This window comes from Plectropomus leopardus, chromosome 5 (assembly GCF_026936395.1).
Source record: "Plectropomus leopardus strain MGB_pleo_1.0 chromosome 5, ASM2693639v1, whole genome shotgun sequence".
NCBI classification, from domain to species: Eukaryota; Metazoa; Chordata; class Actinopteri; order Perciformes; family Serranidae; genus Plectropomus; species Plectropomus leopardus.
Window position 1 is genome coordinate 23,303,723 of NC_142180.1, and position 26,545 is coordinate 23,330,267.

General features: G+C 37.0%; 2 protein-coding genes across 3 annotated transcripts in view; one reads left to right on the plus strand and one right to left on the minus strand.

The window, feature by feature from the left end:
• cep350 (centrosomal protein 350) overlaps nucleotides 1-3,815 on the minus strand; it is a 38,060-nt gene extending 34,245 nt beyond the window's left edge. For both annotated transcript variants that reach the window (XM_042516988.2, XM_042516982.2), the window contains exons 1-5: nucleotides 3,459-3,815; nucleotides 864-952; nucleotides 635-678; nucleotides 352-460; nucleotides 102-267 (exon numbers count right to left, since the gene is read on the minus strand). In XM_042516988.2, the coding sequence (XP_042372922.2) occupies nucleotides 102-267; nucleotides 352-460; nucleotides 635-678; nucleotides 864-948 (404 nt within the window). In that variant the 5' untranslated portion in view covers nucleotides 949-952; nucleotides 3,459-3,815. The remainder of the gene's footprint in view (nucleotides 1-101; nucleotides 268-351; nucleotides 461-634; nucleotides 679-863; nucleotides 953-3,458) is intronic.
• Nucleotides 2,689-26,545, plus strand: part of cacna1ea (calcium voltage-gated channel subunit alpha1 Ea) — a 135,881-nt gene continuing 112,024 nt past the window's right edge. Inside the window, exons 1-3 of the mRNA XM_088077770.1 lie at nucleotides 2,689-2,736; nucleotides 5,748-5,827; nucleotides 24,186-24,748. Of these exons, the coding sequence (XP_087933896.1) occupies nucleotides 24,219-24,748 (530 nt within the window). The 5' untranslated portion in view covers nucleotides 2,689-2,736; nucleotides 5,748-5,827; nucleotides 24,186-24,218. The remainder of the gene's footprint in view (nucleotides 2,737-5,747; nucleotides 5,828-24,185; nucleotides 24,749-26,545) is intronic.

Consider the following 26,545-nt stretch of genomic DNA (forward strand, 5'->3'; position numbering starts at 1 on the left):
ACAGATATCCAGTCCTGAGTATTAAAGCATACTCTATCAATACACCAAGAGACAGGTGGCTAAGGATGTTTGATAAATGCGTTTTCACGCAGTAGTTGTACCTGTAGGAGGCCAGCGGTTCCCTGAACTCCACGCTGTTGTTCCTGCGGACATTGCTGTCCTGGGTGGTGTTTCTCAGTGGGCTGCGTGAGCTGCTCTTCTCTGGACTCTGCTGACTTCGTCCCCTGCGCTTTGAGGACCCTCCATTGTCATCAGCTTGTTGTCCATCTGTGATAGAGGCAGAAATGTTAAGATACTCATAGTTTAAATGTCGAATTAAACTCATCACAATGGCATTTTGCAGTAACTCACCCCTGCAGCGGACAGCCCTGGTGGATTTCTTCTTGGGGGGGTCCATTACAGAGTCGAGCAGAACCCCTGTCCCTGGAACTGCCTCTAGACGGTTTTCTATATGCCGCAACTACAGACGGATAATGCACATGTCAGACTCCTTGGGTTATGTAACATTAAGGACTTTACTATCATTATTAGATTTTGCAGACTGAGCTCATTACTTTTATAAATGACACTTCCTTCTGAGAGGTTGACAAACAAGCAAAGCCATTCAACAGAAAACAGTACCCGGTGTACTTACTGCAGCTTTTGACTGAGACACACTTTTCCATGCAGTTGTCAGCTCTGACAAACAGAAAGAAAATTAATTTCATTACAACAACTGATAACATCTTGATGTGAAAACAATCCCTATGACACATTTACATTATGACATTAAGAACTCAAATTAAGTTTCTGGATGAACACTATACCAACAGAGAATAAACAACAATACAACTAAACTGCTTTAAAAAAAAAACCAAACAAACCTGTGCCAATATTATGATCAGTAAGCTGCTGAGCAGATCTTTTAGGAGACACCTCAGTCCTCCTGCTGCTCCTCATCTCTCTCATTCACCTGAAGCCAAGATAAGACAGGAGATAATGAAAACCAATACTATGTAAGGTAAAAGAGGCATAAATAATATCAACACACTAACATCAATTAAAGTATGCAGTCGTGTACTCTTAAACAGAATTATAATGTACACAGTACTCAGGGGCAGATAAAACAAAAAACAATAACTGAAAACAAAAAGAATAATACACAGAACCAAATGTATCAAGCACTTTCAAACACTGGATTGAAACAAGCCTTTGAAACAATAGTCTATAAGTGAGCCGTTATCAATGCCCAGCAACTGAACAGATTACATACAGACAAACATACATAAATACATAAGAAATAGTAAGTGTTTAGCGCAATTACTTCCTTGCATAACACATGTCACAGTGATATTTAAAACCGGTCCTACAACAGCACATTCCTCAAAAATGTTCCATGTGGGAAGGTAAGCAGAACTGGTGTTTGTTAGTCATGTAATGTTTACTTTAAAAACCTGTAAAGCTAGAGTACAGGTGTCCAGTCTTACCAACATGTATGTCCTACTCTCATAATGCAAACAACAAAATGATGTTAAAGAGTTTTGTTCTGATCAGGAAAACCTCCTCCTGAGATAACACTAGGCCAATTTGTTGACAACTTTGTCATTTTAATCAGTACCTTCTTCAAGTCTGGCCTAGTTAGTTGGCTCATTATGAGTGTTTTACTCATATTTAACACCCTGTGAGTCACAAGCCGTTTCTTTGGTAGTCAGGCATTTTACTCATAACAATCATGTGACACAGCCCTGTGACGATCACCTCAGGCCGAGAGGGCAAACAGGAAGAAAACTACATACAATTCTACACTTTACATTAACAGATTTTCTTACTAACAGCTCTTCCCATTATCACATGGTCAAACAGCGAAGACTGTGATCATAAACTCAAAATAACAATTGTGCAGATCGCATGAATTGTTCGTTTTTTGCTAAACCATATGGGACTGAATCCAAAAACTTGTGGTAGGAGTGCCAAGAACAGCTGAAAAACGGTATAGCGTTAAACTTCCCGTAAAGCACACGGAAGCAACGTTTCCAGGTTGTCATCTTGACCATCGAGAAAAGCTGACGTTAGCTACTTTAGTCAAAGGTTGTGAGTAAGAAGTGCACACGCCAGCATTATATGAAACACTTCCCTGTTCGAAGCTAACTTTATGAATTATGAAATTTCTGAAATGAAATTTGCAAAGCAAACTTACTATTGTTATTGGTACCCGTAACCAGCTGATTCGCTCAAGTTTACGGTCAAAAAGTCTAAAAAAAGGCAACCTTGATCAATGATTTCGGCGCTGTACTGGTCCCGTATTGCTGCCATAGTAAACTAATCTAAATCGGGCATTTAGGGTCAGAAAAATTATTAACGAAAGTATTTTGTGATTACGAACACATCAGAGGAAAGATGAACCCATCAGCGACCGATCAGCATAAGAAACAAACAATGTCGAGTGAACTTTAAGTGACAAAAACACAATTTTCCAAATAGAGGGCAGATGATTTCCACTAAAACAAACACAATCCGTGCAAATTCCAAGATGGCGCATAATTTCTTCTTCGCTCACATATGTAACACCTGCTCTGCAGTATCGGCTCTGTGCTGCCACCCATCGTTGGATGCTAGGTCACAAAAAACACTATGTAAGCCCCTGAACTGCTGCAATACAGCTTCCGACCACTACTGACATAAATGTGCAGAGGGCTGCTTCACAGCACCCCAGCTTTCAGCGAGGAAGAAATTACAAGCCATCTTTGACTTTACATGGTTTGTATTGACTTCAACTCTAATGACTCTCACTCTATCGCAGTAAATCATGTTTTTATAACTTTACATCCACCTAACATCGCCCTTTTTTCCGCGAATAGGTCGCTTAAAAGTTTACCTTCTATTGAGTGACTTCATATGTTCAATATTATATTAAAAAATGTCAAGAAACTTAATAGGTGGGTTCACGTTTGATGTACATAGGATTATGTACATGGACTACTTAAACGCAAACTGTCGTTTGTGTTAGAGCTAATAACGTTGCGTGTAATATATTATACTGATAGCGAATTAAACAGCAAGCAATGGTCACTTAAATACCCACTTTAGAGTCGAGATATAACCTGTGTTAAGGCTACGAATAACAAGTCGTGTCCGGGAATTACTCGTCCGTAGCTCGGACAACACAATTCATCATTAATCTACTCTCGGGTGTGAACTTACGGCCAAGGTATTAATGTTTTATAAAATTCCAAGTATTATTTAAACAACCCTGATTTTTAAAAAATAATCATGATTGCCTTTCCAGCTCAATCCCTGTAAGTCTAAAGCGATCCCTGAAACTCACAGTAACATCTAACTTCAGGATGACTTATTTCGAAATGTTTTCGGTCCAGGGAATAGTCGGAGCCGCTCACTCGAGAGTTGACGTTAACGCTAGCTGACAGGAAAGTCATGAATTAACTTAGCCATACACCTCCTTGTTGAGACGTAACACATACCTTTGGGGGGACGATCCGACGTGTCTAGATGTCCACATTCATATCGATGTCCTCATGATAAGAAAATCCCAACTTCTCCGGACTTCTTCTTCAGTTTCGTTCAGCTGTCTGTTTGCTAACGTTAGCGTTAGCCAGCTAACGTTAGCAAACCAATGCTAGCTAGCAGTTGTGCAAACTAAGCTAGCAACTTTTTCTAGCGACATGCACCCATCGTTGTTATCCAAGCGTTTGACCGGGTAACCAAATATCCAGGTCAGCTGTGAGATTCCTAGAAAGAAATGTCGCTACCCGCCTCTGAGGTTGCCTTTCCCGGGTTACTATGTTGATGTTTCCCAACGCTGAAACTGGAGTATCCAAGACGGGTAGATAACTGAGAAACCGAAATATCGCGAGGGTTGCACCACGTCAAACGCCAGGAAAGCCCCACCCCGTAAAACAAAAAAACCTACACACATATGCACACTTGGCATATTAGCTTTGAATTTTACTATTTGTCCATAAGCTAGATGTAAAGATGCGAAGGAAGATCTCCCTTTTTTTTTTCTTAATAACTCAATTAATGTAGAAATTCACATATTCAGGATAAAAACAGAGAAACCAGGAAATAAAAACGTCAGATTAGGCTCAAGAACACAATGAATAAACACGTAATAAAATAAAATAAAATAGATTAATACGATAAAATAAAATAATACATAAAATGAATTTGAATATATCACATACAGGTATATAAATTAAATTGTATTAAACAAATGAGCCCAAATTAATGTTCAAGTGTACAGTATATTGAGTGTCAGATTGCATTTGCAGATGTTTAATAGCACTGTTGATCAGTGTCACACTTTCACTGAACACACCCTACATCAATGGACATATTTGCTGAAGGGTTTCACTATTTTAAATAATAATAATAATAATAATAATAATAATAATAATAATAATAATAATAATAATAATAATAATAATAATAATAATAATAATTTGTCTTTTCTATCTTTCACACAATTCACACATTCATGAAAAAGAGAAACCAGGGGACAAGAAAAGTCAAACAATTATCACAAAAACACAAATAAACAAGAAAAAAATATAGGCTATAAAACATGTGCTCACACTTTTTGTACATAATGTTAAGATGTAAAGGAAAATTGAAGTATTTTTCTTGCTAACTCTAGAAAAAAGAAAAGAATAGAAAATGTACATATTCAGAACAGAAAAAGAGAAGCCAAGGTATGATAAAAGTCAAATTATTAGGCACAAGAACAGAGTTAATTGATAGGCTCCCTGAGAAAAAAATATGTATTTATCAAGAAATTCTGACAGTAGAATATACAAAATAATTACATAAAATCGATTTTTTAATATAAAGGCTACATTTGAAAGTTTAATTGTTCTTGCAATGTCTGAAGTGAGACTTGTTTACATAGCCAATTTTGTTGAGTTTCTTAAAAACAAAACAAAAACGCAAACAAACGTTAAATTGAAAAAACAATATTTAGTCATAAACTGTAGGTAAATACATGCATACTACAGTCAGGACAGACAAACACACAGTTAAGTTACTACAATCAACACAATTTCTATGCATATACTGACACCCAGCGGCCTGAGTGTGTATCACACTCAGATACACACATGAACACACATGCACCCAAATTATTCCGCATCGCATTGCCTCATTCAAAAAAAAATCTACCATAGCCCATTAACCCCGATTCCTGATTATCTGATTTTTCACCACAACATCATCGCTTCATGGATTTAATTTGACTGTTTTTTATTGGGGCTCGAGCTTAGATTTTCTTTAACTGGTCCCTATGGCAACAAATGGAGTGCACATTGTAAAGAAAAAAAAAAGATAAAAACAGAAGCTTGGAATAGTTTGATGAAAGCATGTGTGCTCACTGTTAACGGCTGAGTCATAAATATACAAACTGCAGTGCACCTGTCATAACCACCAAGCCATAACATTTAGGTTTCCAGGTTATGGCTGCGTGTTTGACCATGCAGAAGGCAACAAGTAGGTTACCTGTTCTGTTTGTGAGAACACTCTGCGTAACTAAACAAATAGTTACATGAAATCTCATTAAGATTTCAAACATGTCATGTAATAGCGGCTTTTATTGCGTTTGAGGGTCCTTTCAATGAAAGGTGCTGTAACTGGCAACTGCTCCAATTCCCCCGATTCCCCCTGGCTAATAACCTGGCACGTCCCCCCTCTTTCTCTCTCCCTCTCTCCCTCTCTCTTTCTCTCCCTCCCTCTTTCTCTCCCTCCCTCTGCACTGGCAGGGCGATAGTACGGATCAGCCGCCACATTTTCATTTTCTGTGGAAAGGTGAACGACATGGAAAGGAGTTCTCTCTTTTTAGGTAAGAAATCCAGCCTTGTTTATATTTTCAAACAGGTGTTAGCTGGGAATAAAAAGCCGTACTGAGCTAAAGCTGTTTTGGCAGAGGTTGTGTTTGTGTGAGGAACAGGATGCTTCAGTCTTCAGTGATAATACTGATCAATAACACTGATCATCAATAGATGAGTGGATGACTGTGAAGCTTTTATCTGTGTTAAAAAAACAATAGCCTGCAGTTCTGATGATGTAAAAACAGTCTTTTTTTTTATGATACTTCAATTATTATAATACATTTTTCAATATTTTTGTATGTTACATTGTATAAGATAATTCATCTGTGTGAAGAGAGACTGTGGGGAGGAGTTTTTTCTCAATGTTTTATCTGATATTAAAAAAAAATATTTTTTGATAGTTATTACAATACATTACAACAGATTTGAAGGTTACTTTGTGCCTTTAGGATAGGATATTTTTGTATGTTACAGTTTCCCATAAGATAAGACTCCTCTGTGTAATAGCCTGTAGGGGCATGTTTTGCTGATATGAAATCATGTTTTTTAAATTCTTATTATTATTACAATACTTTTTTTCCCCCAGTGTTTTTGTATGGTACTTTTTACCCTTAAGAAAAAACTCATCTGTCTCTATGATAGTGTTGAGGGCATATTTTTTTTAAATTAGTTGCTGATATAAAAACATGTTTTTTTTAAAAAAAAAATTATAATTACATTTCATTTTTTCAGTGTTTTTCTATGTTACCCTTTACCCTGCCTTTAAGATAAGACCTCTCTGTGTCTAAGAGACTGCAGGGGCATATTTCTTTTTCTAAATGTTTAGTCCTGTCAGGAAGCTGTTTTTCAACTCTGCTCACGCTGTGTTTTAAATCTCATATCCAAAAAAAAAAAAAAAACAACCACAAAGAGCAATGTGCAAGGACAATGACAGAGAACTACTCACTGTGCAAGAGGATGAGACAGGAGACCGAGTCACTGGACTCATACTAATACAAAAAGATTCAAATCTTCATATTCAGTGTGTGTTGCTCAGAGTGACGGAGCAGGTGTCAGAGTTAGGGCCACACGGAGCCAGACTGGGATTAGGTTCTGCTAATTACTAAGTGGACCTGGACCAGATAATGATACAATTTCAAGTGCAAGAGAAGAAATCTCTCAGTGGTTCAATCTCAGATGTTGATCGATCATCACCTCAAGGAGGAAGAATTAATTAAAGTTTAGGAAATCGAGACTACATTTGCTGCAGTGAATAGAAAGGAAGTGTGTGTCTGACAAGTTGTTGACGAGGTTTCGGATACTAAAATGCCACACATTTTGTTTATGTCACCCATCTGTCATCTTGTCTCTGCCCTTGGATTTCTACGACCTGGGACCTTGTTTATTTTACTATCTTCTTTGAAAGACGCCTATATGATGTATTTAGACAAACTAATCAATCACAAGTAGAACAACAACCTGTTTTCTAAAGTCATGAGGAATTTGACAATAAAGGAAGAGGCAGTTTGAATAGTCAGTGTTTGATATAGATGACAGGCTGCTGGAGGCAAACACTGAGTTCCCCATCGACTTCACGTCTCTCTTTTTTCTTAAGTGGGAACTTAACATTGCAGTAATGATGCTCTCTCCAAAACACCCAGTTACCGATCAGTGGTTCAATAAGCAGGTGATCAGCTTTGTGCTAGAACTGATCAAACAGTCTTCCTCTGAATGAGGGCAAGTGGGCCGTTGCTTGGATTAGTCGTATCTTGTTAATTATTCCATCACATTAACATTTGTCACTTACCACCTCCAGTCTAGTTTGGCTATATTTTCCTGTTACTGTCTCTTGTTAATCTTTTTTTGTCAAGTGCTCTGATTGTCCTGGATGAATAACACCACTCTCCTTGGCAAAGGGTGCAAATTGGTTTTCATGGTGTATAAATTAGTGCCTCTTTTCAGCATAAAACGAAACCTGACTGTACCTCTTGAACTGTGACGAGCTGTATATTTCCTCCTGCAATGCGTATTCACAATACTGAATAATTGTGATTCATCATTTGCAAAGATGATATAATCCTATCTTTTATAGCCTCGGGGTGCACACTGGATTCATGTTAACTTGCCACAAACTGTCAGTCTTTCTGTTAAAGACAAAGGCAACCAATATGTTAACCCCATATGAGCCAGGCCGCAGCCTTAGATCCTCAGATGGGGCCCCTATGGTTGTTTCTAAGTTGAGGCTTAAAATTAAAGGTGACGTGCTTTTGCCATCAGGGTCCCTCAGCTTTGGAAAGATCTGCCTGAGGAGATAAGGCTGGCAGAATCAGTGACTTCTTTTAAATCACTTCTTAAAACCCATTTTTATAGACTTGCCTTTATGTGATGTCGTCTTTTAATTCTTCTTTTGAGTTGTTTTTTAATGTGTCTTTTATCTTTTGTGTCTCATCTTTTAATATAACTTATTTATTCACATTTTTATTTTGTCTTTTAATTTTAGCCTATAATTTATCTTTTAACTTTTTTTGTTTTAATTCCGCCCTGATCCCGCTTATTTTTGTTATTGTTATGATTATCAGTGTTCTGTGTCTACTGCCTTTTTGTTACCGTATTTATCTAATATGTCCCTGTGCGAATTCCCTACTGTATTCTGCCTTCACTCTTGTCTGCCCTTTGTCAACATTATTGACTAAATTGTTTTGTTAACTCTGGGGTTTACAGCCTCGGCTTTTTCTTGTTTGTCAAAGCACTTTGTAAATGGTGTTTTTAAAGGTGCTATATAAATACAGTTATTATTATTAATGTGAGGCAAAAACAAACCTTCTGGACTAATTTTATCAACCTGTGGTATTCACTTCTGCTTAAAATCTATAGGTCTAGAGATTGTCTGTGACTGAGCTATTTAGTTTGTTCAGACTTCAGTAGAGAGGAGAGGTGGGTTGGTTGGGACATTGGGACATTTGGGACACTGCCATTTGAGCAAGTTACAAAGCAGCATATGCCATTTACCATGCTTATACACAGCCACGCCAACTTCACTTTAGGTCTCAAAGTGAAGACCCTCTGACAATTCATCACATTTTATTTGCAGTTTTGAAGCAAATTTGATTCATTTTTTCGCAGAGAGATGACAGTTCATCATGCAATTATTCCACTTTCCTCTACCCACTAAAGCCGTGCCCTCCACAACCACCCTGTACCCTGTGGCGCAGGTAATTAAAGAGAAGGAAAAAATCCAGTCATTAATAAGAGACAAAATAAACATAATGAAAAGGCAAAACAAAACCAAAACCAAACGATGTGTTTTTTATGTGACTGTTTTCTTTTTTTAAGTTTGATTATGTTTTTATGTATGTGAACTGCCCCTTTAAAGGATTTACAAACTTGACTGACATTTTGATAATAAAGAAGTTGTGCCTTATTACATGACAATTTGCACTGGAAATCTAAATATTAACATACATGGCCACAAATGACAAATTCATTATGACACAACATTATAAACCAAATATTTATTAATATTTTTAAAAATAGTTACTATTGGTATTTTTTAAGTATTTCTTTTTTTATACATGTTTACTATTGGTAAATTTTTTTTTTTTTAGCCCAGAACAAGGTGTCTGAAACATTCTGGGGAGGTGGATTTTTAGGAAAATGCACTCCTTATACATTTTACAAAATTGTACCTTTTACGTTGGCATATGCTATTAAAAAAAGATAAACTGACAGCAGACACCCGTATCAGGGAGTATTCGTACAACTGTTCAAGTAGTCTGTGAGTAATAAAACGCTATTTTGTGTAAATACAAGTGTCCTAACTGACTCTGACTTGTTTGTTTTCACTTAAGTGTACCATCTCTACAAAGGCAGATCGTTTTTTTATTGATATGACCAAATCTGATACAAACTCTCTTAGCAAATGCATTCATTTCATGCACTGAATTATTTTTACATTCAGTTGCTGCTGCTACTTAGAACAAGTGAGCAGGTCTGGTTTTAAGACTCGGTGCTGCTTTTACAAAAATGCACTGCTGTACTTGAACTAAACTTTACAATTTTGTGCTAGTTCATCTCTCCATCAACAGCATGCTTTGCTATTTTGTTTTCGAAATTTGCTTCAGTATAACTTTGTGTTGCAAGGATGTAGTTTGTCACTTTATAAATGTCTAATGGTCCATGAATAAAACACTGACCACATACTGCTCAGAAAGCAGTTGCTGCATTTGTTTCAGGAAATGAACCAGTTTACAATTACAGTTTTCAGTACAGTAATACAGTGGTTTCCTGTTGAAACTGACACTGGATCTGAGTATTGAATACAACAGATACTTATTTGCAACTGTTTTCCACAGTTAGTTCTGCACCAACCAAGATAAACATGCACTAAAACGAGTCTATGTTTAAACGACATTGTGGTTTCCCCAGAGCCAGATGAATTTGGCAAAGATTAAAATGACAGTAGCCTTATTGCGATGTGTTCCCTGTGAAAAAAACAATAACAAGACAATTCTTGCTGATATCATATACATATGGATTAATTGCTGTAATACCATTGTGCAGCTATTATGTCCTAAAAGCCTTTTTCTTATGATTTTATGCTCTCACAATTCCTTTCCACTAAATTCAATTACTTCTGTGGTCAGATCCCATTAGATTAAAGTGTTTGTTATTTGTTATTTAAGTATTCTTGCTTTGGTTGTTGTGATATTTAAAATGTTCATAATAAAATCTGTTAATTAGTTTACCCTGCACAATAGTGAGGCTGTCCCGCACTATAAAATTTTGCAGTTGTTTTCATTGCTGATCTGTCAAATATTTTCTCTGTAAACTGATTTATTGTTTGGTCTATAAAGTTTTATAAAGTGAGGAAAAAAGTAGATCTGGGTTTCCCAAAGCCCAAGATGATGTCCACAACCCAAAGATTTGTAGTTACTGTTATAGAGGAGTAAAGAAACCAGAAAATATTCATATTTAAGAAGCTGGACTCAAGAATGTTAAGAATGTTATGTTATGTTACGATGTTATGATATCCAAAACCCGAGACAATATCAAGTCTCATAATAATATTGATATAATATTGATATAAAGGCACAGCCCTATATGTTTTGATGCCAGATTATAATTCCTAAAATAATAGTAACAGCTCCTTTACCTCTCACTGACTGAACCATGACAGTGTGGCGGACCTATTAGTCGTGTTGATCATTACTGACCTGATGTGTCAGTGGTGTTATGTAATAGCTTCTCTTGGAAGGTCATCACAGCAGTAGGATAGCTTTGAGAAGCATCTGTCATTGTATACATGGCTGCTCTTATAGGTTAAATTAAAGAAAGCCAGACTGTCTTATAAATTATTGAAGAAAATGAGCACAAAGCTTATGTGGGTGTGTAAGTCTCAGTACCATGGGCGGATTATTAGAGAATGGGCCCCTGGGCACAGATATGACAAAAGGCCCCACCACCTCTGCTACATGAAGGGAAGGCACAGAGTTTTTGTGGTGGATTTGCCTATTTTTTTCCTGTTTGTTTTACATGTCGTTTTTGTGTCTCTTTTAGGTAAATTAGTGTCTTTTCATTGGTGACTTCCCATTGTAGTGGTACTTGTAGTGGTGTTATTTTGTGTCTCTTTGCAGTGTCTTTACATTTCTTTGTGGTCTTTTTTGTGTCTCTTCCTGTATGGTAAATGGCATTTGCAGGTGAAGGCTACGGTGTTCCCAAACACTTTAGGCCCCTTGGGCCCATGCCCGGTAGGCCTGTTTAGTAATTCATCCATGCTCAGTAGCTCCCAAGTTTGCCAACACATACAAACAATGAATTCAAAATGATACTATGTTGTTTGATAATGTTTCTCACAAGGTCTGACCGCGCACTCTCGTAATATCCACTATAAAAGACAAATGTTAAGAGATAACACTGAAAACAAATCCACAAGTTGTGTTAGACTCTATGCTCACTATACTCAAGCCTCCAACTGATCTATTTAAACAGAGGTAATTTACTGTTAATGGCACAACACTTACATAATGATTATATGAAATTTTAATAAACCCTGTGGGGACATTGGTTTGTTGTAGTTGCAGAATATCCTAGTGGAAGGATACAGATACTAAAAATAAGATTAAAATAAATGGATGCATGAAATGAACGTAAATTATAGCACCACACTGTACAATGGAAGACTTAAGTAGAGATATGAATGCAAATTACAGGAAAGTATTCAGCACACATATAGGATGTGCAAAATAATATCAAACAGGAGCAAAAAGGAGTTCACATCATACATACAAGATGTGCAAAACGTGCATGGTATTCAGATTAACACGTCTACAGAACGTGTCACATCTGCATAGATTAAGTGTAGGTTGAAAAGAACTGTCTATGTCATGAAATACATTCATTTTTTTCCAGATACAGAGGAGATGAAGTAATAATAGAGACAACAATAGTGACTGTGGGTGGAATAGATTGTGCTGGCAAGGTACAGTGGAAGTTTGGCTGGTCTAGTTATCACCTTTGTATCTTTCACTAGTTATTATTATGCTGGGGTGTGTGTAACTCAGGAAACGGAGGGATCGTCCATTAATCATGGTGTTCGATTCCCTGCTGCTCCTGTCTGCATGTCAAAGTGAACCCCAAGATGCTCCTGATGGGCAGGCAAGTGCCTTACATTTAATTGTGTGTGTGTGTGTGTGTGTGTGTGTGTGTGTGTGTGTGTGTGTGTGTGTGTGTGTGTGTGTGTGTGTGTGTGTGTGAGAATGGGTGATTGAGAGGCTCCACACTTCCAGTTATTTTTCATTTGGCAGATACTATTTGCACCCAGGTGTCCTTAGTCAACAATACGATTTACACCTGCAAAGCCCATGTGATTATTTAAACCTGGGTGTCATAGCAATATCAAAACATGAGGCTAACACAAAGGGGTCTTTTCAACTATTCTGCTGAAGTTTGTAAAAAGTGTGCACTTGGCAGTGTTATAAATCCTAAAAACTAAAGATAATAAGTCACCTACGTCCATCAATAACAAGCTAATGTTGACACTTGAAGTACAGTTTCCTGTAAAAGTCCTATGATTGACCCGTTTACCTACTACATCTTACTCAGTTTGTGAACTGTCATTTTTTTATACTATGTCACCTGACTTTCTGGTGGTACATTTGTGAGTTTTTTCTCATAAATTTACCACTTTAATCTCAGCAAATAGCTGAGATTGGCTATAACGAGAAAGTATTCAGATCCTTTACTTAAGTAAAAATACTAATACCACATTGTGAAAGTATTCTGTTTAAAGTAAAAGTGAAATTAAGTAAGTATAATTGAGAAAATGGCATTAAAGTATGAAAAGTAAAAATACCCAATTTAAAAAAAAGAAAGAGAAAACACCCCAAAAAGTCAAAACTATGAAAAAATGTGGAAACAAACAACAAGAAAAAGGCTCACATGTTTATGAAAATAGTTGCAAATTAATTTTCTGCAGCCAACTGATTAATTGACTATTCATTTCGCTGTACTTGTATAAACTGTTGGGTAGTTTAAAAAAAACAAAACATCATATTTTATACAGTAAATATTAACATGTATGCAAAAATCTTAATTTTTGTTCAAACTAAAGCTGTCAGATGAATGTAGTGGAGTAAAAAGTACAATATTTCCCTCTAAAGTATAAAGTGGCATGAAAAGAAAGGACTCAAGTAAAGTACAAGTACCTGATATTTGTAATTATGTACAGTGCTTAAGTAAATATACTTAGTTACATTCCAACACTGGTGTAAATAGCTCAATAGCTGCAGTATCTCATTGTTTCTTCAGCTCCAACCGAGCTGGACCCAAATGACATCACTTGAGGCAATTTATCAAACTTCATGCAGCTCCCTCTGGAGCTATACAACTTTTTTTTTTTATCACACCTTTAAAACTGTTTTCCACCCAAGTTCTCCTACACGCTTGACACACGGGAGAAATTTCCCTTCTGCAATCTCACCACTAGATGCTACTAAATCCTACACACTAGAGCTTTAAACATTTACCTGCTGCTAAACACCAGCATATTAGCATTGTCACCATGAGCATGTTGGCATGCTGACAGTAGCATTTAGTTCAAAGCTGTAATATGTGCTATTCCTCTTTAAATATGTTGTAAATTATTTAGCTTATGTAGATATATCATCATTCTTTTATCCTCTTTGTTTCCTGATGCTGCATTCAGAAAAGTTTAATACACATTCTGCCTATCACATTCTCTATATTTGCATATCTGCAGCTCCCGTTTGCTCACTGAAATGCACCACAGTGTGTAATAGAAAGTTGTAAATTGTGAATGTTGGCACTGCCTGATGCACTCTGTATAATACAGCACAGTAATATGCAGTGGCTGTATTATGAGAGTCAAGGCTCTAAATTAGAGGCTGGCTGAGCTATAGAGGAAATTAGACCTCTCATTGAAGGGATACTTGCACATTCATATGTTCCTCAGCTGCTAAAGTATTTATATTGGGTCAGTGTTTCTTATTCTTGGATGAGCTGCCTATTCAATTGGTCTTTGTTCCTCTGTACAAGGCAAACAAAACTATAAGATAACCCACAGCATACAGTGTGAACAACAATAATTAAATATTTTAACTTTGACACTTTTGAGACATAGTATGTGTGGACAGAATATTGTTAGTTGGTCTTACACACAAACTGCATGATAAAGATAAATTAAATGACAGCTGTCCCAAAGTGAGAACAAACATCTAGATAGCCCCCTGGTGGCTGGCTGCAGTATAGGTCATAAAGGCCATGTTAGCAGATGGGACATTGGCAAAAAAAAAAAAAAAAATTAATCAAAGTACACGTCAAACACATTTTTTCCAAAAAAGGTTTCCATCATTTTAGGTAGTTGTTATCAATATGATATATATTCAATTGATAATTTCTTGATAAATTTGGCTCTATAAGTTATTTGATGCTATTAAAAGGGAATTGACATCATGATTGACAGCTGCATGTGCCAATCAGTATGTTTGTGATTAATGGCATTTCTCGCCATTGGCTGGACAGGTGTATGAGCAGAAATTTGATACTGGCTCCAAATTACGTCAACATTGCAAAGATGGCAGCAGCCATATCCAGGATATATCCAGAATTGTTTTGCACAATTTTAGGAAATGGAGATGCATCTTCCTTCTTTGTATATAGACTATGGTCTTACAGTGCGTTGAAATTCAAACTCTAGTTAATAATAATAATAATAATAATAATAATAATAATGACTTTATTTATATAGCACCTTAAACAGCAGAGTTTACGAAGTGCTTTGATAAGCAAAGCAAAAGCAGAAATGGGATACATAGAGGGCAATGCAACAACAGAAAGACAACCTGTCCTACTGAAATGAGATAAAACCAGAGTTAGGATCAATTTAAAAGAGGGCAAATGATGCAAGATGCAAGATGCAAAATGTCAATATAAAATAAGACAAATAAACAGACCAAAAACAACAAAAGCAATCAAACCACAAATAAAACGAAATGAATAAAACATAAATAAAATAGGTAAAATAAATAGAAAGACAGCATCACATAAAAGCAAGTCTATACAAATGGGTTTTAAGACGTGATTTGAAAGAAAAATACAAAAATAAATCCTGCAGTTATGAAAAGTTTCCTTCTTACTGTTTTAATCCATCACCTTATTTCAAAATTCTTCCATTTTGTCTGTAAAACAAAGAAACATATTTAGAAAAACTTAAATAATAGAAAATAGTATCAGTTACTATTAAAAAAATGTAAAAAATGTGAAATATATTTCCTTGATTCCTCTTTTGGACCCTTTAAGGTGCCCTCAGGATTTCTTAACATTGTGGTTAAATCTCCAGTACCAAAGATGGTTAGGCCTATTTTTAGCTGGCTCAAATCTTACGCCAGATTTCCTTCCAAACCCATCTCCCTTTAGAGTAGGCTCAGATGACATAACACTTCCTGACACATGTTTGGTCACTCACCAGGTTGACATCCAGGTTGAGGGGAGGATATAGTGAAATATGATGTATAATCAGGCAGTCGTGTGGGCGTTCAGGGGCAGCAGGTGTGAGAGAGTTCCTCGCCTGCCTCAGCCGCTCCTTCACTCCTCATTAGCAACCTCGCAGACACCTGGCTGCCAAACAAAGAGCGTTAAAACAATTTCTGTGGTTCAGTTTTCATAAAGACTCACAATGTCTGTTCGTGTCTGACCTATGTAACTGGAAAGTCGCTGCACAGCTGTGAATAACACATTAGATAGTTTGTGAACAATGTTAGATAATGGCAGTCTGAAAGCTTGGTGACTAATCAGCAACCAACCTCTTAAGAGCTAATTAGGAGAATCAGATCAAACCACAGTCAACTTTCTTGGCAGTCTGGTTCTGATAATTGTGTGGAGCAACCACAGTGGAGTGCAGAAGAAGCGTTGATGTTTTAGTCATTGCTCTGTAGTGTGGGTGTCTTTTCAGGCACTGTGGTGAAGGTCTGTTTTTGTACTGGTGGTGTGGGTCTGGCTGTGCTAATGGTTCTGATGATCTCGCATGAGGATGCGGAATAAAACAAAGATGTTTTATAAAAGTAAGCCTTTATGATTTTCTAATTACACAGATTAATACCTCTTTTTCCTTCTCATGCCTGGTCACAACAATCTAATTGTTCCTTTAAATTATAGCTACAAAGAGTTTTTAAGTGGTTATGAATTATCAGTTCAATACAGATGCCTCTATGTAACCTCCGTAAGCAAATAAGCAAATAAGTATTCTTAATGTCTGTCGCTAGGTCCGATTCCATGCAAAATCAGACAAAATTGTTTGTGGCACGCAGACCTGAAGAGCCAGTGTTTTTAATTTCCCATGTAAAGTTTTGTTTTGAGTAGTAAGTATGCCATTTAAAAGGTAGCAAGAATTCTGATGTCATATTTTGTGGTAATGGCTGACGCTGGGGCAGAGTCAGCAAAGCGAAAAAAGAAAAGAACTGTCCAACCCCCATTTCCAAAAGCTAAAAGTGACAGCGATACTGGCAAAAACACAAGTCAACCTCACTTAGTCAGTCAACAGATGGATAGAGGATTCAGAAACATCCTGAATTAGCCCTCTTCTTCCGAGAAAGGTTTCTTATATTTTTATTTTATTTACGAAACACATTGCAAGACATGGCTATACAACAATATTTAATTTTAGGTTAATGACTTAAATAACACTTTGTTTTACCATTGCCATAATACAGTTATTAATCTTACATGGTCACAAAAAGATACAAAGGCAACCCTGAAAATTAATATACGAATCAGTAGTTGGAGCCCCCCCCTTAGTTGACTCAGATCATTTAAGTCGAATGGTTGTTTTGTTGTTGTTTTTATTTTTCAGTCTGTGTGCAGTCTACTTCTGGGGACTTTATGTTCCCCAGATTTAGCTGCAGAATGAGTACTCCTCCTTACTTTCACACTGCTCTGTAGGCTGCTGCATACACAGAGGCAGCTCATGGATGAACAGTTTTTTTGTGTGATATATTTTCCCTTCACAGAAAACAAAAGATTGTTTAGCATATTTGGATCGCTCTTTTTTATCTCGCTGTAATGATCTCGCTAGCAGATGGTAGATGACCATAAACAAGTAATTTAAGCATGTCGGTACTGATTATACTGAAGGCCACATATGGTACATAAATACAGGCTAAATGGCCTTTACGTCAATGCACCACAGATGAGCCACGTGCACCTGTTTGCTGATAAGATCTAGAGTGACTTAAAGAGCAGCCGTGTGCTATACAAATCCATGTTTATTGTCACATATACTTTCTTGCAAACATCAATGTCTGCATTTTGTAGCTTTGGTCTTCTGGAAGTGGCCTATTTGTCATTCAGTCCTTTACTAATCATATTTGTTGAGAAAAAGGTTTGAGTGTTTAGCCTATTTTATTATTATTGATCATGAATGCAGCACCTTTCTGGTCGATACGTTTTGTCTTTGTTGTGTTTTCCTGTCTGTGTGACTGGTGGTTTTCTAGGAGTATAATACCCAGATTCAGCTGTCTGTGCTCAAACACCCCGATATATCAGCTAAATTGTGTTGGCATTCCTGTTCAGCCAGTTTGAAAACATAATTTGCAAAATGGATTCAGTAAGCACCGGATCAATGGAAACTGCCCCGCAGTTTCTCAGTGCTCCCCCTGCCAGGGACACTGCAATGGAAAACTGTGTATGAACAAATTCATAGTTTATATACTAATATATGTATATTTCACCAGCCGTCTTTGAGTGAATCTCACTCTATGGGAGTGAGTAAAGAGAGAAGAGAGAAGGCAGTACTTGGCAGCACCAGGTGTTTTCTGTCAGATCTTAATCATTAAACAACCACATACATTTACCACCTCTTTACCTTTTATCCCAGTCCTCAGAGCAGCAGCGCTGTCACCATTAACCCCCCCCCAGGGATCCGGAAATTCAAAGTATCAATGGTATTTATCAATAAGGAGCTATAGAAACATCAGATTGTTTGTCTAAAAAAGAAAACCTGTAACAGTGTGCTTCATTGAATGAGTTACATTTAATTGATTTCTGGCAGGGTTGGTCATTTCAATCAGTAAGGACCCCAAGTGCAGTGTTTTGATTTTAGTCATTTTTGTCACACAGAGAAACACATTCAGTGGCACTATTCCATTTTGTTTATCTGCCAGTTACTTAGTGTGCAAATTATGTGTATTTTAAGATTTGCCAAAAAGGCGGACAATTAGTCCCCCTGCAGCACTGTGGTTTAAAAACAACTCTATTTATCTATCTAGTTTATTTATCTAGTTATCTAGGCATCAAACCTGTTGTAGTTGAAACCACCACTCTCTGACTGTCACATTATTTCTCTCTGATTAATATGCATTTTGTAAATGGCTTTCGCTCAGAAAACAGCTGGAAAAATCTTGTAGTCGTAGGGTAGTTCCCTGCTAAGTTAGATTTGGAGCTTAATTGCATCACTGCATGATGAGTTTTTAATACTAATTACAAGATTGAAAAGAAAGATTGCTTTTGTTTTTGCCATTTTCAAATGTTTAAGTTAAAGATCTAAGATTTTTTATTTATACACACAAAGACTTATTTCTATTAAATTTTGGTCAGAATTTTTTAAAATTAGTGATAATGGGAATGTCTAAGTGGATTTCAGTGAAACACCAATAAATGTCCTTTTTTGAGATACAACTGCACATTTTAAGAAGGTTTTTTTACTGTGACCATTCCCAGGCACACCTGTGTAGTAATGATGCTGTTTAATCAGCATCTTTATGTGCCACACCTGTCAGGTGGATGGATTATCTAGGAGAAGGAGAAGTATGCCATTTAAAAGGTAGCAAGAATTTTGATGTCATATTTTGTGGTAATGGCTGATGCTGGGGCAGAGTCAGCAAAGCGAAAAAAGAAAAGTACTGTCCAACCCCCATTTCCAAAAGCTAAAAGTGACAGCGATACTGGCAAAAACACAAGTCAACCTCACTTAGTCAACAGATGGATAGAGGATTCAGAAACGTCCTGAATTAGCCCTCTTCTTCCGAGAAAGGTTTCTTACATTTTTATTTTATTTACGAAACACATTGCAAGACATGGCTATACAACAATATTTAATTTTAGGTTAATGACTTAACCATGTGACCATTCCCAGGCACACCTGTGTAGTAATGATGCTGTTTAATCAGCATCTTTATGTGCCACACCTGTCAGGTGGATGGAAGTGCTCCCTTCCATGGATTTAAAAAATAATGTGACAAAAGTGTTACATTTTTGTACAATTTATAACACAGTTGTACAGTCAAACATTTTTTAAAGTAAACAGGTGGAGGAAGTGCTCAGATATTTTTTGAGTAAAGGTAGCAATACCACAGTGCAAAAAACTGCTGCCCTGCATTACTTAAATAGAAGAATAAGTAAGTATTTATATCAAAATGTAGCTATTTAAACTATCAAAAGTACTTATCATGTAGAGTGGTCCATTTAAGAATATTATATGCAGCTATCTTAACCCATGTGACTTTTTCCTCTCTCTCTGTGTTGTGGTCTGGGTTGGTATAATGCCACAGGAAACAGCACTGGCTCAATTGCTCATTACTGTGGTACAACAAAATTACAATGCATTAGAATTACATTTTTTTTTTTTAAACATTTTTTTTTGTCATTTTACATGAAGAAAATAGAATTTCATATTTAATATGTGAAACTTAAAAAAAATGAACAAACATTTCTTAAAATTAAACAGCTACAATAGCTTAACTTTTACTACAATATATAAAACAACAACAAAATGAATCATTAAAATATCTCCATACCTGTTGTACAATAGTATGACATCAATGAGCTGTGTGTACACAGTGACGGCCGTTGAGCCCACACCTCCTAATAAGAAACAAAATGGCAACATCAAACAGCGCCAAACCGTTTGTCAGTAACGGAAGCTAACTTAGCATGCTAGCGTTAGCTTTCTCATCAGGACGCTAAACTCATTAAAACGTATATTAACGAACACAAAACTCAACGGGACTCTCAGAGGACGAATCGGATGTTACACAACAATAGTTTGGTCATGTTAAAATCATAAATACTACATTTTATCGACTTATTTTAGCAGAGCTGGGCTTAAGGATGATTCACCTCCAGCCACACAGGAAGGGCTTTGACCAGAGCGGGCGGGAGGTACCTACATACAGCCGTTTAAAGTTATATTACAGTTTAGACAGGGAGAGACATCATCGGATAGCGACACCATCACTCATATGAAGTTTCTTTTTTGGTCACCTGACAGATGTAAGTTGAATACTGAATCGTCTTTTAATTCTTGAGGGAAATATTTGGTTCTTTTAACTGCTAAATGCTCCATTTTATTCACCAACTGCTGTCAGCTAACTGCTGTCAGCTAACTGCTATCGGCTAACTGCTGTCGGCTAGCTGCTATCGGCTAACTGCTATCGGCTAACTGCTGTCGGCTAGTTGCTATCGGATAACTGCTGTCGGCTAACTGCTGTCGGCTAGCTGCTATCGGCTAACTGCTGTTGGCCAGCTGCTATCGGCTAGCTGCTGTCGGCTAACTGCTGTTCTGTGCTGAGCTGCTAGCTTACATTTGGTTTAACTTAATAAGAGCGGTCAAAAAGTGTAAAACTATAAAACATAGAGTTAGACACTACAATGTTAATGTGAGACTTTGTGAATCATTGTTCAGCTGACAAACATTTGTACTACCAGTTGTTTTGTTTTTCTCTTAACTCTTATGAGCTGAGCCTCTCTTGCTCCAGGAAAAGATTGATGTCTGATTAATTTGGGTTAGATTTTTGCCACATTTTTTCATTTTATTTAATTAGTTTTGTAGAATTTATGTCACTTTCTGCTTCATTAGTTTAATAAATCAAATTGATGTTGGTTTATTTGTGTTGTCGGAAACAAAGTCCAAAGAAACAAATCTCTCATATGCTGCTTCTCACCCTGAAGCTTATTGGGATTTATCCTCTTCAGTACACACAAGATATTAGCAAATCAAGCAGGGTGTTATTTCAGTTTGGGCAAAAATTTTGATATATAGAGGTGTTACAGGAGGCCTCCTGAAATCAATGAGGTGCAGCTTCTTGTACAGGTAATAATAATTATAAAAATAATAATAATAATAATCATAATCATAATAACAACAAAAAACTGTATCTGTACAGCACCTTTCATACAAGAAATGCAGCTCAACATGCTTTACAACTAAGAAATTACATGCTTTACATTAAAAGACAGAAGACATAAAGACATAATAAACCTGCATTAAAAAATAAGATAATATCAGAATAGCATACATAGACTGTATTTTCACATGGATAAAACACACTTGGTAATAGTGGTAAAAGTAAGATTTAAAAAAAAAGAATGCACAGAATGTATAACATAAGATGGAAATAAAACCCACTGAGAGAATATTAATAAAAAAAATAAAGCTAAAAATAGTTTGTATAAAACTGAGGAAAGTACAACATTTTAAAGGTGTGCAGCAGTGCGTAAGTGTGAAGCAAAATGCAAAGCAGTTAAGTCAGAGCTAGGTGATACCATCATCAGCTCAAGAGAGTTTCTGATCATTAGTGCCTCATTCATAGCAGTGTGTCCACCTATTGACAGCAGTCTAATTAAAGGCTCTTAGGATGCTTAAACACACTGATGCATTTTAAGCAGATGCTCAAGACAGTCAAATAGCGTTCATCCTTTCTTATCAATCCTGTACAACTACAAGACATCCTTGTTTTACAGCTCAGTTTCTTCACCACACAAGTAACTTAGAACTATTTCTCTCTGAGGGACTGTAACACCAGAAATCTATCACTAGGCTAAATGAAATAGTGAGGGCTCTATCAAGCAGTAGATACAGCAGCAGCACAAAGGCTTTTGCAGCATGCCAGGCTTTAACCCTTTGAAACCTGGATGGACATCAGTTTTTCTTGTGCTGCACTTAGATGTATTTAAGAAGTATTTAAAGTTGTGAAACCTGAGCACAGAGGTTTCATTTTCTAGTTCTATTCATCAGAAAAAAAAGGCAATGAGCACATTGCAAGAAACAGGTAAATCATGACAATAAAACAACCTGAAAAATAATGTTAAAAAATAAATAAATGAGAGAGAGAGAAATATTAAACATTTTTCCCCCCAAAAAGGAAAAAATGTACAGAAACAATGGTATTTGTGATTATTATAATTATATTATTAAAATATGTTACAGACTATATAGATATATATTTTAGTTTTTAGCACTTTTCCAAGTCATTTCCTTGTTTGTTTTTTGTCTTATACTTTCTGGGGTTTTTTTTTGTTCATTTGTTTGTCGGTATTTGTTTGGGGTTTTTTTGCCAATTTTGGGGTAATTTTCTTGTTTTTACACGCCCCCTATTATTGTGATGATGCATTGTGTGCATATCTTGCTAAGCACATGTCCTCAATCCTTAATGTTCTTACTTGATAAGGGAGAAGATGTGTTGATAAAATTAATTAATTAATTTTCCTCTATTTCTTCCCACTTCTTAATTGCAACATCAAGCACAGCAGTGGCAGTATCATATGATTATTTGTTTTGAGGGTTGTGTTACAGCTTATCTAATTGGTTCTGCTGCTCAGAGGACTGGTAATATTTAAACTCACTGAAGACACCAAGAGCTGCTGGGCCATTGGCAAAGTGCCTCAGAGGGTTAGTTGAACAAAACATATTTACCCTGGAGCTGGATCTGTTCAGGCTTTTGACTAATGTACTGTCACTATGATCCAACACCCAGGCTCAAGATAGATGATTTTCTGCCCCTGTTAGTGTCTAGATGGTAACCCCAGATCCATGAAAACTCCCACAAGATTTCCTGTTTCATGATTCAAGTGATCGTTTAACCCAAACCATTAGATTTCCCTTACCCTGACCAAAAGCTTTTAGTGTCTAAACCTAAACCAGCCACAGTGTTGTCACACCATAAAAGAGATAGGAATATTTTTCAATTGGTGAGCCAGAGTTTTAGAAATCTAGGGTTGTCATCTTGCCATGACATATTTGCTACATCATATATCTGCACTGCATTTGTAATGCAAACTTTCTGTATCTGTTAATTTTATGACAATATCTGTTTATGTGTACTGATTTTCAGCATGCTGGAAGTGAGCAGGGCTTATTCTGGAAGTTATAGAAAATCTTGTTCTTAAATCTGTATATAAACTGCATCTTTAAAAAATTAAATAGTAAATCTAAACAGAGTTGAAATGAAAGCTATGTTTTTTTTGTTTTGGGGTAAATAGAACAGGGGGTTTTAACATAAGGAATATACAAGTCAGGATTGCAGTGGGCCAGATGAGTGTTAATTTAGGTCCAGATTTCAGGAGGGACACGGCCCCCTTAATATTTAGAACGTGTATTTGAATATTTTACGTGACAATATTGTAATGATACACAGATGCCAAGTTTAGATTTTTTGTTTTATAGATTACTAATATTGAAAATACAAATTACTTTTGGTAGCCAATTAGATTAATAAAATCAATTGCATTTTCAGTCTACTAGAAACATTTTGTTACAATAAACAGGGTTGAAGTGAGATGAAAAGAATAAACATTTTATCTTATTAGATAAAACAGATGTTGGCAATTTTTTCATTTGGGACAAAATTTACAGTTAAAAAAAGGGTAATGAATTGCAATATATCATAAAATGTTATTGCGGTACTCAGTATATAGCAAAAAAAAATTAAAATCACAATTTTGCATCGTGACTTAAGTATTGTGGTTGTATTGTATTGTGAAGCCTCTGGTGATTCCCACCCCTAGTTTAACATTAATACTATGTGTCACTGACTTTTTCCTTCCTTGTACTCCATTTCCTCTCCACTCCTTCTTCTTTCCCTTTCTGTTTCCTTGTTGCAGCACTATGCTGAGATCCCGGGCAGCCTTCCCACCATGCTGGAAATGGGCTCCTGTTCGGTCAGCTCTCAGTCTCTGACAGGGGACCACAATGCTTTGGGGCTACCTAGAGCCTCATCAGGACCGGAGTGTCCGGTGGGTGGTCTGGGCATGGGGGCGATGTGTGGTAGCAGCACCCCGAGGCACCACATGCTCAAGTCGTCCCCAGCAGACTGTGAGAACTGGCAGAAGCATCGTGCAGGGCTGGCTGGAAGGTCCAGCCTGTTGTCTGAGTCCCACTCCCTACTGGAACCCCAAAGTCTCTCAACCAGCTACGACACCCTCTACCTCCCACACATGTCTGACCACGCTCCCCCTCTACATCCGAGCCGCCTCGGCCTCTCTCTTGATGTGGCTTCGACTTTTGACGTCGGAGGGGGAATGCTGGTGGCAGATGGGGATTTGGCAGTCAGTCCCAATGTGATGAAGAGACGTCGAGGCGGCCTGATTGAGCAGAGGGACATTGTCAAGGCGCACCAAGCTCATAAGATTCACAGCACACCGCAGGCTCGACGCAAGGAGTGGGAGTGAGTATGATGCTAATATAAGTATAGAACCCTGGCTAAATTTCCTGAGTTGTATCTTAAATACAGACATATACAAATAGACAACAGCAATACAGCTGCATAACGTCTTAACCATTTGTGAATACTGTAACTTGGTTTATTAAAGACAGTTCACCTTGAAATCAAAAATACATATTTTTCCTCTGTTTATCAGTTTAGATTATTTTGGTGTGAGCTAACAAGTGTTGGAGATATCACTCAGAGAGATGTCTGCCTTTTCTCCAATATGATGGAACTAGTTGCCACTCGGCAAATTTATTTTGTGCCCAAAGTGGCACAAAATACATTTCCAGAAATCATGATCCTGATAATCCACAAATAGAACTTGATGTGAGTAGTTTCATGTAGGAACTATTTTCTTTGCAGCTACTCTTGCCAATTGTATCACTGCGCATCTTCTGCCAAGAACAAGAGGCTTGTGCTCGTGACAGTGTGAGATGTAAACATTAATGGCGTCCTCCTTGGCTGAGCTCTAACGTTAACTAGCTCAGTGGTGCTACATGAACTAACAGTAGATGCAGACTTCCTTCTGCGCAGTGATACAGTAGTTGGTTGTAGTTTGGTAGAAAAAAAATATTCCCGACAGGAAAAGTTCACAATACAGTCTTTGGATCATCTTGAGTGACAAGGTCATGATTTCTGGAAAGACACATTGCTGTTGAGTTTACCAAATGTATTTTTTTGTAATCTTTTAGTGCTTTGAGCCCCACAGGCCGAGTGGCAACTAGTTCCATTATATATGAGAAAAGGCAGACATCTCTTTGGCCAATATCTTCAACACTCGACAACTCACTCCAGAACAATCTAAACTGATAAATAGCACTACAGGTAGGAGGAAAAAAATCTGTATTTTTGATTTCTCTGTGAACTGTCCCATTAACATCATGTGACAAAATTCAATAGTCAGCATGTTGGTTCCTAGAATCAAAACCTATGGTGGTGCTAAAATGGGTTCAGCTTTGTTAAGGTCACACTTTGGGTAACACTGTTTTTGTGTAGTCCAATGACAGTATTCAGCCAGAGGTCAGATGTATGATACCAACAAAATGTGGTATCACAGTGATTTTATTGTGATTATGTCAGTTTTCTAGACAATCAGTTGAGAATACAGAAAAAGTCTCAGTGAGAAAATATTCAAAAGTTGTGTTCACACCTTCCTCCAGATTTCATACTTATATATAATATCAAGAATGTTCCAGCCAATTTTCCCAAAAACCTCTTTCAGCAACCTGGTTAGAGCAATATCAATGCAGCTGGTAATGAGCTTTATGGCCAAAATAATTTTATCAAGTATGGAAAGAGAAACAGGCAATTAGATATCAAATGCTGTCAGACTCTTGTGTGGAATGGCAATTGGCTAATCAGGGGGAGATATAGTCAGCCTGATATTTCATCCTCGTTTAAAAGGATTTTTTGTAATGTCCTTGTAGCTGATTGCTGAGCAGTCCAAGCCAGGTCTAAGAGTGAGGTTATAGTAGATTTAATGGTGCTGAATAAGATTTTTGGATTATGGCCACTATTCTCAATAATCCGAGATAAACATTTGGCTTCTGCATCCTTTACAGATAGCTCTGTGTGTGAGTGTGTGTGTACTGTATGCTCATTCACATGTTCATAGCACATGCATGAATGTTAAAGAGCCTCTCTGTGTGTATGTGTGTGTGTTCTCTGGTTTCCTGCCCTGTGGCGCTGTGGAATTTCTAGCTGATTATAGCAGTGACGCCCCCCTCTGTTTGCCCTGCTGAAGCTGAGGCTTCA